General features: G+C 48.6%; 1 protein-coding gene across 1 annotated transcript; it reads left to right on the forward strand.

The window, feature by feature from the left end:
• Positions 1-1,285: 1,285 nt before the first annotated feature.
• Positions 1,286-16,927, forward strand: MAP6 (microtubule-associated protein 6; the record flags this gene model as incomplete). The annotated part of the gene is made up of 3 exons (XM_008949955.1): positions 1,286-1,499; positions 4,042-4,238; positions 16,763-16,927. Coding segments are annotated over 3 exons (481 nt in total), but the record flags the coding sequence as incomplete, so codon positions are not given.
• Positions 16,928-17,751: the final 824 nt, after the last annotated feature.

Genomic DNA, 17,751 nt, shown 5'->3' on the forward strand with positions numbered 1-17,751 from the left:
CCCTGCAGATGTGGTATGACCTGAACGTAGGTGCCTTAGGAAGAGAAGCACAGCCAGAAGGCCTTTGCGACCAGCAGTTGTCTTGGAAGAGAAAGGGGTTTTCTGTCTTTCTAGTGGGACTATGTGAATGGAAAACACAGTCCTGGGTGAGCAGGAAGCTGCTCTAGTGGGTCCTGTGCATTTTCTTACTGGTCCCTGGGGACAACAGATGAACTTCTGCAGCCTAGCCTCCATGCCTAAGCAGGTCCTCTGATGACCAATGAAGTGTGTGTGCGTGTCCATACTGAAGCTTTCCTGAGCCTTTGACCTCAGTCCAACTGCTTATCTTCATCAAACAAAAAACTTAGTGTTCCTGTGAGCATTTGTCACGTTTAGTTGAAGCTGATGGAGATGTTCAAAGCCATTAGGAGAAGGAGTTGACTGACAGTACCCTCACACGGGGCTTATCTCCCCAATAAACTAGACTGAAAACAAGCAACACAACCCAAATGTGGTTGAGTGGAACAGAGCAAGAGGGAACAGGGTCTGCAACTTAGAGGTCCTGAAATTAGGACAAGGACTTTGATTTCCATGGAAAATTCACCCCTTTGTGGACGTCCTCTATCACTAATATTAGGATAGCTCTTCAAGTCTTAAGGGTCTAAACACTGCCTGGCACTGTCTGAGCACAAAACATTTGAGATAGCAACACATTTGGGGCTTCTCCATCCCTGTTCCTTGGTGAATGGCAAGTTTTAGAGAGAAAATGAAATGGTTTGCTTCAAAACTGAAAAGATATTGATGCTGTGTTGGGAAGAACTACAAAATGTGAGAGAAGGAGTTTGTGGATGAGAACTAGAATGTGTTTTTCAAGATCTTTGAAATGTGTTTGGGGTTTTTTTTTGCAAAAAATTGCAGCTCTGTCCAAAATTGCAAGAGTCAGGAACTGCTTGCAGGGATGTAGAGACAAAAATAACTATATTTTCAAAAAAAGCAATGCAGTCACATCTGAGACCATGTTTGCAGAGGGCACCTGACCATTGTCACACAACAAGCAGGTTGAATGGTGCACAAGACTGGCTGATTTTAGTAGTCCAGATTTCAATTTGACTTCTCCTATGTGTCAATGGGTTTTGGATGAGGAAAAAAATGATCTGGTGGAAGCCAGTTTCTTTGTAAACCTGACTGGATGGAGGCAAAGGCCCTTCTGAGAGACCTTGTTGAGCAGTGACGGGATTCCATTCCCATGTTACCATTACTCTCCTGTTGGTTTAATGCCTGGACCTCTTTCTTTTTTGACCTTCAGAAACGAGTTCAGACCCTGGGTAGACGTCAAGCCCGTGAAAGCTATAAAAGCGAAACCCCAGTACAAGCCACCAGAGGAGAAAATGACCCATGAAACCAGTTACAGCGCTCAGTTCAAGGGGGAAACCAGTAAGCCTGCTCCAGCTGATAACAAATTCCTGGAGCGCAGAAGGATACGCACTCTCTACAGCGAACCCTACAAAGAGCCACCAAAGGTGAGAAATGCAGCTGAAGGGACCCAGGGCCACCAGTTCTCCTAGTGGGACTTGTCCAAGACATTAAGGCCGGGCTGAATGCTGCCTGCTGTCTTTCCCCTCATGGGGCATCTTCATTTCCAACCAGCAGGTGCATCTGGGAATCCACCTTGGAGATGATGGTGGATGAAAAACTGAGAATGAGCTGGCCCTGTGTGCTTGCTGCCCAGAAAACCAATTGTACCTTGGCCTGCACCCCCAGCAGCGTGGGTAGCAGGGCAGGGAGGGGATCCTGCCCCTCGGCCCTGCTCTGGGGAGACCCCCCTGCAGTGCTGGGGCAGCTCTGGAGTCCTCAGCCCAGCAGAGACAGGGACCTGCTGGAGCAGGGCCAGAGGAGCCCCAGCAATGAGCCGAGGGGGGAACCCCTCTGCTGGGAGCCCAGCAGGAGAGAGTTGGGCTTGGGCAGCCTGCAGAGGAGAAGGCTCCAGCTGGGGAGACCTTCTGGGGGCCTGACAGGACTTCCATGGGGGCCTACAGGAATGATGAAGAAGGATTCTTTACCAAGGAGTGTAGTGGAGAGGGGTAACAGTTTTAAACTGAAAGAGGGGAGATTTTGGTTAGATAGAAGGAAGAAGTTCTTCACTGTGAGGGTGGTGAGACACTGGCCCGGGTTGTCCCAAGAAGCTGTGGATGCTCCATCCCTGTTTGAAACCAGGCTGGAAGGGGCTTTGAGCAACCTGATCTAGTGGGAGGTGTCCCTGCCCATTGCAGCAGGGTTGGAAATAGGTGATCCTTAAGATCCCTTCCAACCCAAACCATTCTGTTGTTCTATGGGCTCTAGTCCAGGTTGATGCACTTTGAAGGCAGGAGTGTCCTATGTTAAACTGCACAGAAGTGAGGATGGGGCCCAGATAAAGTTTTTTGCATTGTCATTTCCCAGGTGGTTACCTAGACAGCGTTCTCTTTCTCCCTCCAAAACTGTAGGCACCCTACATTGCACTTTATCCCAGGAGCAACATGGTAAGATCCAGATGTTCACCTGCAGTTAATTCAGAGCACTCCACGGCTTTTGACCATGAACACTTTTGACTTTGATCAGATCAAGGATGTGTCAAGAAGGACCTATGTCAAGGCTGACATATCTTCCAGCCTTGTTTTCTAGGAGCAGCAGCAGATCTGGATATAGAAGGAGTCAGTCTGTTCAATGTTAAACTCTGGAGCATTCATTCTTCCTAGAGTCTCTAAGCACTTTGAGAGGTCCAGAGAGATGGCAGGTGGAGCTGCTTAAGGCTTCAGTTCCTCCTTAATTTTGAAAGTACCTTCCCTGTTTTGGAGGCTGTAGAAACCCATGGATGTCAGACACTGTCATGGACTTTGCTGACGTGCCAATCAGTGTCCTGCACCTCAGTTTTCTGCCAATGACCAGGCCCAACAAAAATGATACCACCACCAGCAGGAAGATGAACCAATACACAGACTGTATTGTATACAAGAAGGACATTGCATGAATGATCACTGGGGGTACAAACAGATCAATCAGCTGGTACATAATTGACACCACCCCCAATGATCTCACAAAGGACGTGACTCGGCCCACAACAGGTGGTACAAACAGAGACCCGAGGTTGCCCACAGTTGGCATGGGAAACAGCCAGACCAGCAAGCTGAACACATAAGAGAAAGGTGCCCACATAGTGACTCTCACCTGATTGACCTGCGTTTGCAAAGGTCTGAACAGACCAGGGCCCAGCTCCAGGAGAGTCAGGAGGTCTGCCCTGAACCAGGAAGCTCTGTGGAGTGCACTCCACAGACAGACACTCCTGACTCCCTGCCAGTGGTCCCAGCTTTTATCCCCAAGCAGACACCTGACCTTTGTCAACTCAATGCAGGACCCCTGGGGCTCATTTCCCTTCTGGCTCTCCCTGCAGGGCCAGCTGCACCCGGGGGGGAAGCTATAAGGCAAACTCACCACCTCTTTGTGAAGGGCTATGGGAATCACCCATATGTCAACCTTAATTCGGGGGCTCGGGGCTCAAACCCCAGCATTTCACTCAGCCACCCTCAAGTAATGTTCTTCCATTGTGGCAATCTAGTAAGGGACAAACAGACTGATGAGTTGTGTCCTGCAAGAAAGGTGGGGATTTGTAGCAGCCTCTTTGTCCTGAGCATCATCTCTCTGCTTTGAATCCAGAGAGAGAGAGACAATCCCCTGTGGGCTTGCAGAGCTCCTCCTGAAGTCAGAGAAGGCTGAAGGAGCTGATGAGCTGACTGATAATTTTCCCTCTCCTCTTTACCGTTCTGTGTCCCGAGCTGCATAGAACAGGCTCTGCTGCCTTCAGGGCCAACTGTGACTTCAGGGCATCAACACCACAAAAAGAGTTGGCCAGTTACAGCTCAGCAGGCACCCAGCTGCTCCTCTCCCTTGGTGGCAGGGCTTAGCTGAAGAGATAAGGAACACTCATGCCTGTTTGGATCTAAATCCTGTTTTCCACCTGTCCTTGTGTCTCTCTCTCTTTCTCCCTCTCTGTCTGTGTTGTCGTTTTGCATGTCGCCCTCCATGCAGGTGGAAAAGCCTAGCGTAAAGCCTTCCAAACCAAAAAAGACCACAACAAGCCATAAACCCCTGAAAAAGGCCAAAGACAAGCAGATTGCATCTGGCCGGGCTGCCAAGAAAAAGAGCGCCGAGACCTCCAACACAGCAAAGCCAGAGGACAAGGAGAAAAGCAAAGAGATGAACAATAAACTGGCTGAGGCAAAAGAGTAAATGTCACTGCACTTTCCTTTCTTTATATTTTTTTTTTCCTTTTCTTTCTTTCTTTCTTCCTTTTTTTTTCTCTCTGATTAAATAAAGGCCACAAAATTAATTAGAGGCTTCTAATCTGCTTTTTGTTCTGATTGTATTAGAAGCTTCTCTGTTTTATTTCCAAGGAGGATTAGGGAATCCTTGTTTCTGAGGTCAGGTTGTTCTGCTTTGCCTGCTCAACAAGGCTCTGCACAGAGTGAGGGACATGGGAATGCACAAGCAGGGTGATAGGAGATGAAGCTTGGTGGATCAACCGTGATGGCATGGCTGTTGAGCTGTGGAGGGGCTGTGCTCTCATCCCATGAGACCCTTTTGGTGTTGGCTGTTGTTCAGCCATCTCCCACTGGTGTCAGCGGGTGGAAGGTTTTGGAGGCAGAGAGGAGCAGAGGTTCATTCGTGGTGCTGTGGATCTGCTGTAAATCCACTAGAGTAAGTGTGGTGGCCAAGAGCAATTTCCCCTGGTGACACCAGTGGGACTTCTGCTCCAAGAAGCAATGGGAAAGGAGATCTCATGCAAATAACGGGCCAAATCCTCCCCCAGGGTAGCTGCAGGGTAGGTATAGCTGCATCAAGGCAACTTCACCCCTCAGTACCACTTGAAGTCCTTGATTTAAAAAAAAAAAAGAGTGAGGAAAGATGCAGAGAGCAGTGAAGACTTCCCAAGCATGTGGTAGGTCAGACTAGGTTCTCAGCAGGCTGTTCTTCCCTCTTGTTTCCCCTAAGTTATGGATCTTTTTTGTTATTCCTGCTTTGTTTTGAATTGTGGTCTGCTTTCTTCACTTCTGGGGTGCCAGTAGACAGAGCTAGATTTCAGAAATGGTTTGGTTTGCAGATGTGACCTTCCAAGGGGTAGAAAGAAATGAGTCTCTGAGGTTGGCTAAGGCTGTTGGACCCCATTGTTTTGACTCTACCAGCTGTTGGAGTTCATGTTGGCTTGTAAGCATCCTAAGAGGGCCATAAACCCCTTGCTGGGATCCCTAGACTCCCTTCAGGCAAGATCTCAGGGTTTCAATCTTACTTACTGTGCTCTTACTCTAGGAAATCCTCATGCCCAGCAAGACCAGTTTGGAAGCTGTGAACACAGCAGGACCACTTGTCAGCACGTGAACTGGCCCAACAGACTGGCATTGCATACCCCAGCATCTGGGTCGTTGAGGCAGTGGGAGCTGGGAGAGATCTGGTCCCAATCCGTATTTATGTGCCTCACCCCTGGATTGGGTCCTAACTACGTAAGGATCAGCCTTGATCCCACCAAACTGAGGTGTTAGACTCTCCTGTAGCAGAATAGCTGCAAGTCAAGATGCTGGGTTCTTCTTTATTTTTGCAGCTCAGTATTTTTGTCCTAACGCTCAGTGCAGCTTGAAATGTGCAGAGGACAAACCATTGGGAAGAACAAAGAGAGAGATGAGAAGTAGAGTAGGGAGATGGTATAAAAGGAGAATATCAGAACTGTGTTGCTGTAGAGGTGTTTGAATGAGGAAAGTCTTGACGCTAGGATGTTTTAGAGGTGTGAAACTATCTAACAGAAAAAGGGATGGGCTGGGAGAGTGAGGAGTCCCATTTTTGGGCTCTCACCCCTGTTAGAATTTGGTCTTTTGGAAACATAAATGAGTGGTGGGCTACAAGGGTGAGAGAAGGTTTCCAAAGAGGAGGAAAGCTCCGTGGTGTACAGATAGTGTGACATTTGCTGGCCTTAGTAATGAGTTGATGCCAAGTTCAGTGTATTGTGTGATGTGTCCTGTTTGCCTTGCGCTAACAGCCTAAACCTTTGAGTAGAAGTAAGTGTAGTGTTCTGAACTCAGTGGTGTGTTTCCAAGCTTAGCTGTGTTAGAACTGTGAGCTAGTCAGGTTGTGTCTGTGGAAAATATATATTCATATCTAGAAATATATATATTTAAACCTCCGCTGTTGAGGAGGAAACCAGGGAAATCCTCCAGGAAGTAAAACTGGAAATCTTTGCGAATGTCGTGCATTTTTTGATGTGCATGCTCCATGGAGGCACTGCCCTGTCCATACTGACCATTGCTTTTCTGAGTGCTCAGAAGCCCCTGCTCAGCTCTGTCTCCAGAGCAGCTCGGTGAAAGGCTGGTGTTGAGCTGGTGGAGAGGAGCACCACTCACAGCTCTTCCCACCCCATCGCACAAGGGACAACTGGCCAGAGAAGCCCCAGCTTCCAAGACTTGGTGTGATTCCTTGGCATTTAGGTGCTTCATGCATCTTCACACTCCACGGTAACGTCCTTTCCCAACACAACATATAGCAACAGCCCTGAAGATGATGTGTCACAGCAGGCAAAACTTCTCAGGAAGACAAGTAGACAATTACTAGTAGCCCAACACACTCATCTCGTTACATAAGGGAAGACCATCCCAAACAATTCTCCTTGTTATTTTTTGACCCATAGTTTTGACCACTCTTGCCACCATTTCACCTTGAATTCAATGGGAATTCAACCCTTGAATTCAAGGGTAACCAAATTTTGCCCTAGGAACGTCATTAAGAAGTTCAGGGCCACCTAATCCAGGCATCTCCATGACTCTGGATGAACTGCTCATCATCTGGGGCTTCAGGATTGCTTCTTCTCAATGAAGAGCATCCATCACAGTATTGAGTGGAACATGCACAGTGGATAGTCAGAATGTGGCCTTATGTTTTCTTAATACATGAACTTTTTGGTGGCATCTAAACACAAAGCTAGGCATGAAGTGCTAACCAGTGGTCTAAAATTCTCTCTCTAGTGAAGGAACTTTCCAAGGGCCATCGAGCTACCTATTTTGGACACCTCTCTTTGGGTAAGCTGAATGATCTTTGGAAGGTTTCTGTCTTTGCAGAAAGAGCCTGGGAGACTGGTAGGACCTGAGGAGCTCCCTGTCATACAGCAACAAAACAGGGATATCAATCCTGGCCTTTGCTCCACATGCACCAGCTCCTCAGCACACATCCAAGCACACAAATTAGCATCTCATTAAATGCCAGGAACTGCAGCAGTCGGGCCTCAGGGTGAAATCCTGCCTTGCTCTCCTTCCCACAGACTCTGTGCCCATGCAACCCACTCAGGTTTATCAGAAAGGAGACCCAATCTCTGCCATTTCCAGTTCACTTTGGACTCTGAGCTTGTCCATCCCGCTGGGGAAAGGGTGCTCTGCTGTTTTGTGTTTCCACGGTGCTGGTTCTGATTTGTAACTTGTTTTGCTTCCCTTGTTAAAAAAAAAAAAAAAAAAAAAGAGAAAAAATAGATGTTTTTGCTTTTTACCCTGTGAAAGTTCCTCCGCTGTCTTGTTGCTTCGCTTCCTCATTTTCACCATGTTGGACTGTGACTCCTTTCTGCAAAATGGTGCTAACTGCTGCCTGAGCTCCTGTTTCCTGACTGCTTTGCCCATCGATCACCTGCTGCTTCATTTGCACCCCGCCCGGTGTGACAGCGTGGCTCCCATCAAGCCCCCAACCTCTTGCCTCTTGGAGGCGGATAGGAAGCGTCTAATTAATACTTTGTGGCCTGGGTTTGGTTGCGTATCACCAGTTGTCTCCCGTGATGTGTTAAGCACACCTCCTCGTGGGGCTTTATCATTCTTGCTGTTCCGATGAGAGTGACACACACAAACACCCTCCAAAAAACAATTAATGTATCGCCAATTGATTGTGACGTGCTTGTGATCTTTGCTTGCTCAAAGGGTTTTTTTCCAATGATAAATAAATGCTAAAGACGAATACCACCTCCTTGATCTTGTTTTCTCGATAAGAAGCACAGTTGAGTGAAAGAAAGAGCCTTCCAACCATAACCAGGTTTGTGTTGCTCAGATCTGCCACTTCCATGCCTGCCATAGGGACAACCGAGCTGTCCCAGCCTGACTCCCTTTAGATGGCTGCTAAGCTCAGCCTGACGTGAGAGCTGGGCGTTTGCAGATGTGAAGATGGACAGTGAAGTCCTGTGGACGGAGCAGGTAGCTTGCTTTTGTTTTCTCTGTGGAGTGTTTGGAGCAGAGGGTCCGTGCGGGGAGCTGAGCCTCATCAAGAGCTAGAGGGTGGGGAGGTGAGGTGGATGAGGCTGCTCAGTTACACACCCTATTCCAACTGCCTACAGCTTCTGCTTTGGTCCAAAATCACCTGAAAGGTCCTCGAGAGAAGTGCAGGGGCTCGTTTAGGAGGTGGCAGATTCTTGGGTTGAGGACTTTCAGTGTGCTGCAAGTCTAGCCACCCTCGAACAGGCACTTGGCAGAGGCGGTGGAAGTGCAAAGCACTGATTTTATATGAATGAAAGCATTGGCTATCTGGAGAAAATGATGGTTGAGAGGAAAGCAGGGCTGGGGACACTACCTGATCTGGTTACAGATATCCCTGCTCACTGCCATGAGTGACTAGATGACCCTGAAAGGTCCCTTCCAACCCAAAGCATTCTTTGATTCTTTAAATTTTATTTTAAATAATGAACCCTAATCTTAGTTTCATCACTTTTTTCTTTTAATTATCCCATAAGCTCCTACCTGCAATTTGTATTTTTAATCCTGTTTTCTCTCTTAATTAATATTCCTAAAATATCCCCACCAACTGTCTGCACTGGTGTTGTATTTTGAAGTCTCTCCTCCAGCATAGCTCTGCTGACTCCCATGGAGCACTGACCCTTTTATGCCTTACTGTATCTGGGTGCTATTTCTCATCCCTGCCTGCTTTACAAATCACTCTCTGAATTTATTCCATCTGTGACTACATGCTAATAACAGTGCTGCCTCCTGATGTCCTGCACGACCACCCTGCCCTCCCTCTCCCTTCCCCACCAGCTTCATCCATTTATAGATGGTCTTTATTTAAGGGTTTCAGCTGAGCTGTAGGTCTGGGGATTTATCATTTCACCCCACCACAGCTGTTACTGGAGAAAATATTCATTGGTAAAAGATAGGTCATTGATGGGGCTTATCTGTGACAATCCACGGTGGCCAATAAAATGTTTCTCCTGCGACACAGGATTTTTTCCATGCAGTATGGGTGGATAATCCATCTGGTCCCACACTCAGTGCTGGACAACCTGCCCTTGTTGCCCTGTAAAGCTTTGAATTTGCTCAGCATTGCAAAGCCTAAACACCCAAGGGGGCAGGATTCATTGCTGAGACCCCACCTATTCCCAAGGGTTGTTGTGAGAAGGATGTCTGTGAAAGGCCCTGGAGGTGGGTTACTGAAAAAGAAATGCTTTGTCTTAGAAGAGCATTTAGTGTGGAAACATTGGCTGGGGTGGAAATAGTCCTGATGGTCAGTGCTGGTGTCTGGGTGATGCTCTCCATCCCTCCATCCCCTTCCCTGCATCAGATGGCAGCTGCAGTGCCTGTGGCACACGACTGAGATTTACAGATTTTGCCCCTTTCCGATCTCTGAGCTCCCTTGGAAAACCTCATTGTCATTGTTAAAGCCCTGACTGGTGGTACAGTGAGGTCAGAGGATGAGTATGGATGCTTCATCATGCAGCCTCTTGTCTCACAGAATCCTTTGGATTTAGGGTTCAATTAGAGATGTGCCAGTGCAGGAGAGAAAGGGGCTTTTTAAGATGTCTCAGCCTTGGCTGATACCTCCCAACATCTGAAGAATAACCACCATCCCCACCAGCAACGTCAAATGAAGAAGAGGAGCTGTGCAGGAAGAAGTTCCCTGGTGACGTGGTGACGTGGCCATGTTCAGCACTGGGAGCCCTGTCTTTTGCATAGCTGGAAAAAAATCGTGGTGTTCAGCCAGGGGCTCCAGCTCTCCCTGTTTCCAGCAGTGTCAGGGTAAGTTTGATCCAGTGGGGGATTGGACAGCCCGCTTTCTTTTATCTTTGTGAGCTCTCTGGGTCGGGAGGTGATGCCACTGGTTCTACTCACAAGCTCTGAGCTCTGTGATGAGGGGTAACAGAGCCCTGAGGACTTCAGGGCTTGGTGGTTTATCGTGAACTCTGGACTGCTTGTAAACAGTCTTCTTCTTGTAAACAGGGTGCCCGGAGACAGCTCCCTAATCCTGACCGTCATGTGGAGGAGACGTGAACCCGAGGATGAAGGAAAAACCTGCTGGTGGATTGAAGGCACCTTTATGCTTTCTCAAACGCCTGCTTTCTCTGCTGGGACTCTGCTCCATGGAAACCAGCAGCAAGAACCAGCTGCCAGAAGAGTGATGGATGGAGGAGCAGTGGCAGATCTTGCGCTATGTGAGAGCACTGGGGCATAACAACCCCTCCTTCAATGCCAGCAGTTCAGGGCTGTGAGAGGTGGGAAGGGGAAGGCATTTCTGAAACACCCTCATTGTCATCTGCCCACCTCCCGTCCCACTCCAGCCTCTGAGACCTGCAGCAAGCTCAAGCCTCTGAGCAAAGCTAGGTCTTCCCATAGCTCCTCAGGGAGCTAGAGACCTGAGTGCCTTGCCTGGTTCTGAGAGAGGTCTGGAGAGCTGGAGCACCCTCCGTGGTGCGTGGTGGAGAGCATCTGACCAGACGATGGCTGTGGCAAGTGGGTCTGTCCTCCTCAGTCAAACAGCACCCAGGAGCACTTGGTGCCAGTACCTGATGGCCAAGATAGGGAAGTTCTGAGGGTAGTCCCTAGTCACTGGACTGACTTGCTCCTTGGTCTCGTTCAGGATTTAGTACCCAGCTGAGGTTATTTCAGCTGTGGCCATCTTGTTTGGAGCCAAGAGATTTATCAATGGGGATACAAGCCAGCAGGGCTCCTTTGAGTTAATGGAGTCATGGGGCAGTGGACACCCTTGCCCCCATTGCCCCTGCTCCCTTCTCTCTCCCCAAGTCTTACCTCAGATCTCTGATCAGACTTCTCTGTCCCTCTTGGCTCCTTCCCATGCAGCCATCGATGCCTCACCACAGATCAGACCCCATCTGTCCACCATGCTGCCACTCCTTGCCTTCAAAATCATTGTCTCTCCATCTCCCCTGACAGCCTTTCCACTTGTGTCCCTCAGCTGCTTCTCCAGCCCTTTGCTTTCTCCCAGCAATCCCAGCACCTTTCCCCTCCACCTCATCCTAAACACCCAGCTCTACCAGGGACCTTCTCCTCCCCATCCCCCCCAGTTACTGTCTCGTGTCTTTTCTTTCTTGGACTGTAAACCTTTTCTTTGCCTGTACTGTGTGATAACACTCACTGCTTAGAATAAACAATACCTCACCTACCAACTGCCCTTTCTTGTTTCTTGGTGTGGCTTCAGTAGATGTGTCTGCCAGTGCACTCTGTGTCTGTCCTCATGGCCAGTTCAGCAGTTGGTCTTGCTGCCACAGCTCTATCCATAGTCTTTTGGGATGACTCTGATCCTGTTTTTGTTCCCTGGTACCTTCCTTTCTTTTTTAACAGCCTCAGAGACAAGCTTTGTTGTCTGTATAGGAACCCAGCATATTCAGAGCTTCATGACCTTCTGTCCTTTGCAATTCTGGTGCATCTGGCCTTTCTCCAGCTTCAATCAGAGATGCCCTGGGCTGGCAGGTTGCTCAACAAATGCAGCAATTGAGGAGAACAAAGGAGAAATCTAATAGCCTGGGGGAGAAGCAGATGACGGTGAAGAACCTGCATTTCCCAGCACAATACAGAAAGCAGTGGGCAGAAACGTGTCAGTGGACACCCAAGCAGATGCACCTCTCGGGTGAAGAAGCAGAAGCTGACTTAGCAGCAGGATATGTTTCAGAGATGAATGCCCAGGAGGCTTCAGAAGGTGCCCTGAACATCTGCTTCCTCCATTCCAGCCTAGGACTAGATGTGTCCATGTTCCCTTCAACCTGTAAGTACAGCAGGGACCCAACTGTGACTAAGTCCCAGGTGGCTCCTTGGTGCTCCTTGTCCTGATTCATTGCCTGAAAGTGCTGGTTTGGTCTGTGCTGGGTGGATCTATTGGTGCACATGGAGAGCACTTACTCCCAGGTGCTTCATACGCACGTGGGAGGGTGCAGGAGCATCTCAGTTCCTTCACCCTTACTGTGTCCCTCACTGACAGTGGTGTGACACCACCCTGCCAGAAAGCAGAGGAGACTCCTTGTCACCCTGAGCGAGCCCCTGACCTCACAGTGTGGCCCTCAGTCCGTTTTCATGGGCCACCAGCAGAAGTTAAGTCTGAAGACCTAACTCAAGGCTGAACTGAAGGTGGTTGCTGAACGTAGACAAGAGAAGGATCAAGCAGTGCTCAGTCCCCCCCCCTTCCTTCAGTGGTGCCATGAGTCAGGGGAGATGGGATGTGTAGGGAGATCCAATCCCCAGAGCGGAGCCTGGTGATCTCCTCTAGGGCGAGCGAGGCCTGCAGCTGGGTTTTGCTTGACGTCTCCAGGCTCTAAGGATTTAGTGTAGATAATAAAAGAGTCAGTGGGAAAGAGGATCCCTTGGTGTAGGCGATTCCCTGGATCTTTTCCTACATACCACTGTGACCTTCTCTCACCTGCCGTGCTTGCATAGTGCTGCTGTCTCCTCCTCCAAATTCTAGATTCCAAGAGTGAAAAAGCTGTAGAATAGCTTAAAACAGCAGATAAAATCTCATCTGCACAGTCTTAGGGACTGAAGAATATTTAGGGCAAGCCTGCCCTATGAGAGAGTTGGGGTTGTTCTGGAGAGGAGAAGGCTCCAGGGAGACCTTCTGATGGCCTTCCAGTGCTTAATGGGACCTGTAAGAAGGATGGGAAGGGACTCTTCATCAGGGGGTGCAGTGACAGGATGAGGGGTAATGGCTTCAAACTGAAAGAGGAGAGATTTAGATTAGAAATTGGGAAGAGATTCTTCACCCTGAGAGTGGTGAGTCACTGGCCCAGGTTGCCCAGAGAAGTTGTGGATGCTCCAGCAGTAGATATGTTCAAGGCCAGGTTGATGGGGCTTTGACCAACCTTGTCTAGTGGGAGATGTCCCTGCCCATGGCAGCAGGGTTGGAACTAGATGGTCTTTAGGGTGCCTTCCAAACCCAAATAATTCTGACTCTAAGATTCCTGCATGCCACTGAGGTCCCTTGTTGACCTTGGAGGTACATTGAAGTCTTCTAACATCTATATTTCTGCTAGCAGACCTTTGGAAGAGCTTGTATATCTGCTGCTTTACAGGTGGACATTTGTTGAAATTTGGAAGTGCTGAGCTTCTCCTGCTCACCTCACGCCTACATCAAGTCAGATTTCACAACCAGACACTTTCTTCTCCCTTAGCCCTTGCTGACCCCAAACTGGTGAACATCTTCAGGGCCCACCCAATCTCTGGGTGCTTAGATACATACCCAGGCTGAAATTCTTTGTTTCCCTGCTGTCATTTGCAGTGTTAGTCCCACTATTTGATGCTGCTGCCTCTTCCAAAGAGTGTAACTGAGACCAGATATTAAGTACAACATTAAGGCCATTTTTCAGGACAAAGACAATTTGAAATTTTGTCACTTATCACAGACAGCAAATTTCAGTGCCCAAAGGGCAATAAAGCATTCAGAAGAGAGAAGTGACTCTTCCTATCCTACAACCTAATGGTTAATTGCATTCTCCCAGGAATCAATGAGTTTGTATCTTCTGAGGAGCGTGAACCTTCCAGTGTCCTCTGTGTGAGAGCTCTAACCACAAGGTCAGTTCCCCCACAAAGGAGAGACATCTCCACAGCTGAATTCTCTGGGAAGGAAAGATTCCTCATGGTTCTTTTTAAAAAAGTGCTTCTTTGACACCACAAATCACAGCTATATGTGCCTGGGGCTGTTCTGCTCTTTTTGAGCCACCAGCAGAGGATTCCTACTGCTTCCATATGCTCTCAAAGACAACTTTAATTTTCCAGGTACCTGGAGTTGGATCTGTCTACATAGATTCATATCAACTCCCAAATAGTTAAACTGCTTTGAATGAAGATAATTTTGCAGAAGAGGAAGGTAGGAGGCCACTAAAACATCAAGACCTGAATCTATGGAGGAACAGGGATAAGCTGTGAGCAAGCCCTCCTCATCTCTGAAGAAAGGGATAACGTTGCTGGAGCCCATCACCATCAGAGGCAAGTTTAGACCCCAAGTGACAAGATCCCAGCTTCCTGTTGTTACACCAGGACCAGCAATGGGGACTGTGTTACGTGTGCTCGTGGTGGTCATCCATTGCTCGTTTCCAGACCCCACATGCTGCCTCTGGGGGACGAATCCCTGCTATGTTCCATATTCTTTCTGCATCTCTCTCTTGATGTAGCCCAAGTGATGACCTGTCACCATCAATTCAGCTTTTCTGCATTTCCCACCTTGTCACATCACGTAAATAACCCAACAGTTTGCCACCAGCAGCCCTTGTGAGGGCAAAGTTCTCCACACTCCTTCCTTGGTTAGCTAAGACAAAGGTTATTTGTGAATATTGCTGCTTTTGTGTTAGGACTTGTTTTGTTTCAGGATCCCACTTTCAACCCTCCAATGTTCAACCCTGCAGAGAGCAGCCAGGGCTGTTGTTCTCCTCCTGCTGAGAGGCTGTGCAATGCTGGGTTGCCCCTGCATACCAGTTCCTGGGGAAAATAATGTAATCACCTCCCCCTCACACTCCTTCCAGTTTAAAAGAGGTTTGGAATGAGCTTTACTGGGAAGGACAATCAGACAATACCTGTATTTGATGCAAAGAGGAAGGCTGGGGATGGGAACGGCTTCCTCCTGCCTCACCAGAGAGGTACCACAGCAAGGTTATGAAGAAGGGTGAATTATTCCCCCAGTGACTGTAGCAGGGGCTAAGGGTAGTGTTGATGGAGGGCGATTTCAGTTTATGTTGCTCCAGGGAGAGGTGGTTTGGGGCTTTCAAGCTCTGTTCTGAAATTCAGGGCAGCACCAAGAGCAGGGTTGGACACCAAGGAGGAGATGGGCTTAGTCTGGTGTGACCCACCTACAGCCTGGATCATCACATATGCACTGGGATGGGAAGACCTGAGCTCGGGCCCCGTAGCTGCTACTTCCTCCCTTGCTGGAGCAGACATGCAGATGTGCTTGGAGGGGGTGGCTTGGCATCTGGAGTAGCTGCTGGCAGCCTTCAACCTGCCCAGCTTGCAAGTACCCTTGGGCACACTTGGCAAGGATGTGCAGAGTTCTCTAGCCTTCTCCAGAGACCAGGCAATGGGTCCTGTTCTAGCAGTCTGTGCCTCAGCATTATAGACCTGTCTGTCCTGACAGGGGACATCTTTCCAAAGAGAAGCTGCCCTGCATTGTCTCCTAACCCTTTGATTTGCTGTGCTGGGTCCACCTCATCCCATAGGAACTGGTAAGTTGGAAGGACTCAGCAATTTTTCTGCACTGGGGACACGGGAGAGGCCTTAGCAACCTCTGCCAGCAAATGTCTCTTCTCTGTAAGCACCAAGGGCATGATGAAGGTGAGTATTTGAGTGAAAGCTGCCCTGCCAGGGCTCTCCACGTGGTCCTGCCCCACGAGCCTCTCACGCAGGGCTGGTTAGACTCATGTCTGGGCTGGACTGACTGGTTTCATGGGCCAAGGATGATGATCATCCATGATTCTATGATCATCTATGGTTTATCATAGATGGTAACCTGTCCTCCTGGCCATGGTGTCGGCCTCTCCTTTCCTCCTTTAACCTGCAGCCTGGGACCATTCACTACACAAAGCCAGTGTCAGGCTGGGGGATGAAGGAGGATCTCAACAGTCCCTTAATGCAACCACCATGCAAAGCTGCCCATTTTAAAGCCAAGCAGCTTTCTCCTGCCTCTCCATCTGCTTTCTGCTGCTTCACAGATCCCTTTCCACCCATTACACATCTCAAACCATCCCTGGACATCCTCCTTTTCTTTCTCCTAATGAAGATTGATTCCCTCATTCCCTCCAGGTCTTTCCTTTCCTATCTCTCCCTCTGCACTTCAACAAGCCTTGATCTTCTCTCCAGCACCCATCAAGAGCTTGTGGCAGCACCTACACTAACCTCCAGGCTTTGTTCTTTCATGCTCCCATCCAAGACTACCCGAGGTACAGAGCTGACTCGAGAGCTTATCTTAAAAGGTGTCCAACGCCTTGGTGCCACCATCACATCCCGGTGTCTCCTGAGGTCATTGAGGAGAAGGGGTGCTCTCAAATGGGGGTTGGTATGTGTTAGCTGGCCTTGCTTTCCTGTCGGTTGTTTTAACAGGCATCAAGGGCTTCCTGAGCAGCACAGGAGCTCGGTTCCCCTGCGTTGTAGGGCTTTCTCCATCCACCTTGAGGGAAACAAACTGCTTCTTTGTGAGACAATTTTACAGTGAGGTGCTCATTCAACGCAGGTTATAATCAATTGGCAAGCATTTTTCATAGCTGATGGGTGGGCCTGATCCTGGTCCCAGCTGAACCAGGGGCTGGTCGAAAAGTCAAGAGCTCCAGCCCTCCTCATTTGGTGGACATTCACAGGTTCTGGACCAGGAGCAGGCTCACCAACCAGCCTGAGGACATCCCAACCATGCGCAGGCTGCTTGGGGAGCGCTCTGCAGAGCCACTTGTCACAGGGCAAATTCCAGCTTGGGGGTGGCAGATTGTTGTTGTGCTCCAGCTCTTGACAGCTTTGCAATGATGGTCTTTCTCTGCTTCCAGGACCTCTGAAAAAACCACTGGTGCTACAGATCAAGAACCAAGTACCTTAGTGCAGGACCAACGCACGTGAAGTCGAGCACTTTCTTCTGAGAGCAATTTGATGGAGCAAATGTATAGTCTGCATGAAATGTGTCTCGTGTGGCTGGCATACAATAAACCCGATGATCAGAGTTGAGTGACAGTTTCTCTTATCTCTCAAGCACTGAGAAGTTCCTGTCACCAGGACCTGTGTAATGCAGTTAGCATGTCTGTGCCTTGATTTATATTCAGTAAAGTCCAAGAAAGAAACATGGGTCCAATTCTGCCTTTATTCATAGCTGTGGAATGACACTGGTTTCAAGGGTGTCTCTACTTCATATGGCAACAGAGAGATCAGATCCATTTCCATAACTCATAGAATTTTCATACCAGATTCCAGAGATTATCCCAGAAGCATAGATGAGAGCATCAGCAACTCCTTTCAAAACTTCTTGGAAGATTTAATGCTTTATAAATCCTTAACTGCTGTCAGGAACTCACATTTGGGTGTCACCAGGTGAAGTACACCTGGTGTAAACATCTGGCAAATTCCCCTTGTCATTGTGTTGTAGCCAAGAACATCTCAGAACTTCTTCTGTGGCTGTTAATATTCAATTTGTTCAATTTGGCATTTAGGGCAAATGCTGCACGAGACACCAAAACCTTGCTGTTAAATTAATGCTTGTTCTCAGCATTTTTTCGAAAAATGTTTCCTGTGAAAAAATTGTAAAGTATGAGCTGGAAATGTTGTAGGAGAAATACAACTGGTTCATGGGGTTAGCCAGTCTGGTTGTTCTCTATGCCCATCTTTTCTGGATGAGGCTCCCTACACCCATGAGATGTGTTCAGCATGTGATGGGAGGTGTTGTCCAGCCCTAGAGCTGCTCCCTGAAAGATGGCAGAGTGCATGAAGTACCCAGACTGCAGTTCTAGCAAGGAACTGGCCCAGCACACCCCAGTAAATACTTCTA

This window comes from Merops nubicus, unplaced genomic scaffold, assembly GCF_000691845.1.
Source record: "Merops nubicus isolate BGI_N331 unplaced genomic scaffold, ASM69184v1 scaffold17531, whole genome shotgun sequence".
NCBI classification, from domain to species: domain Eukaryota; kingdom Metazoa; phylum Chordata; class Aves; order Coraciiformes; family Meropidae; genus Merops; species Merops nubicus.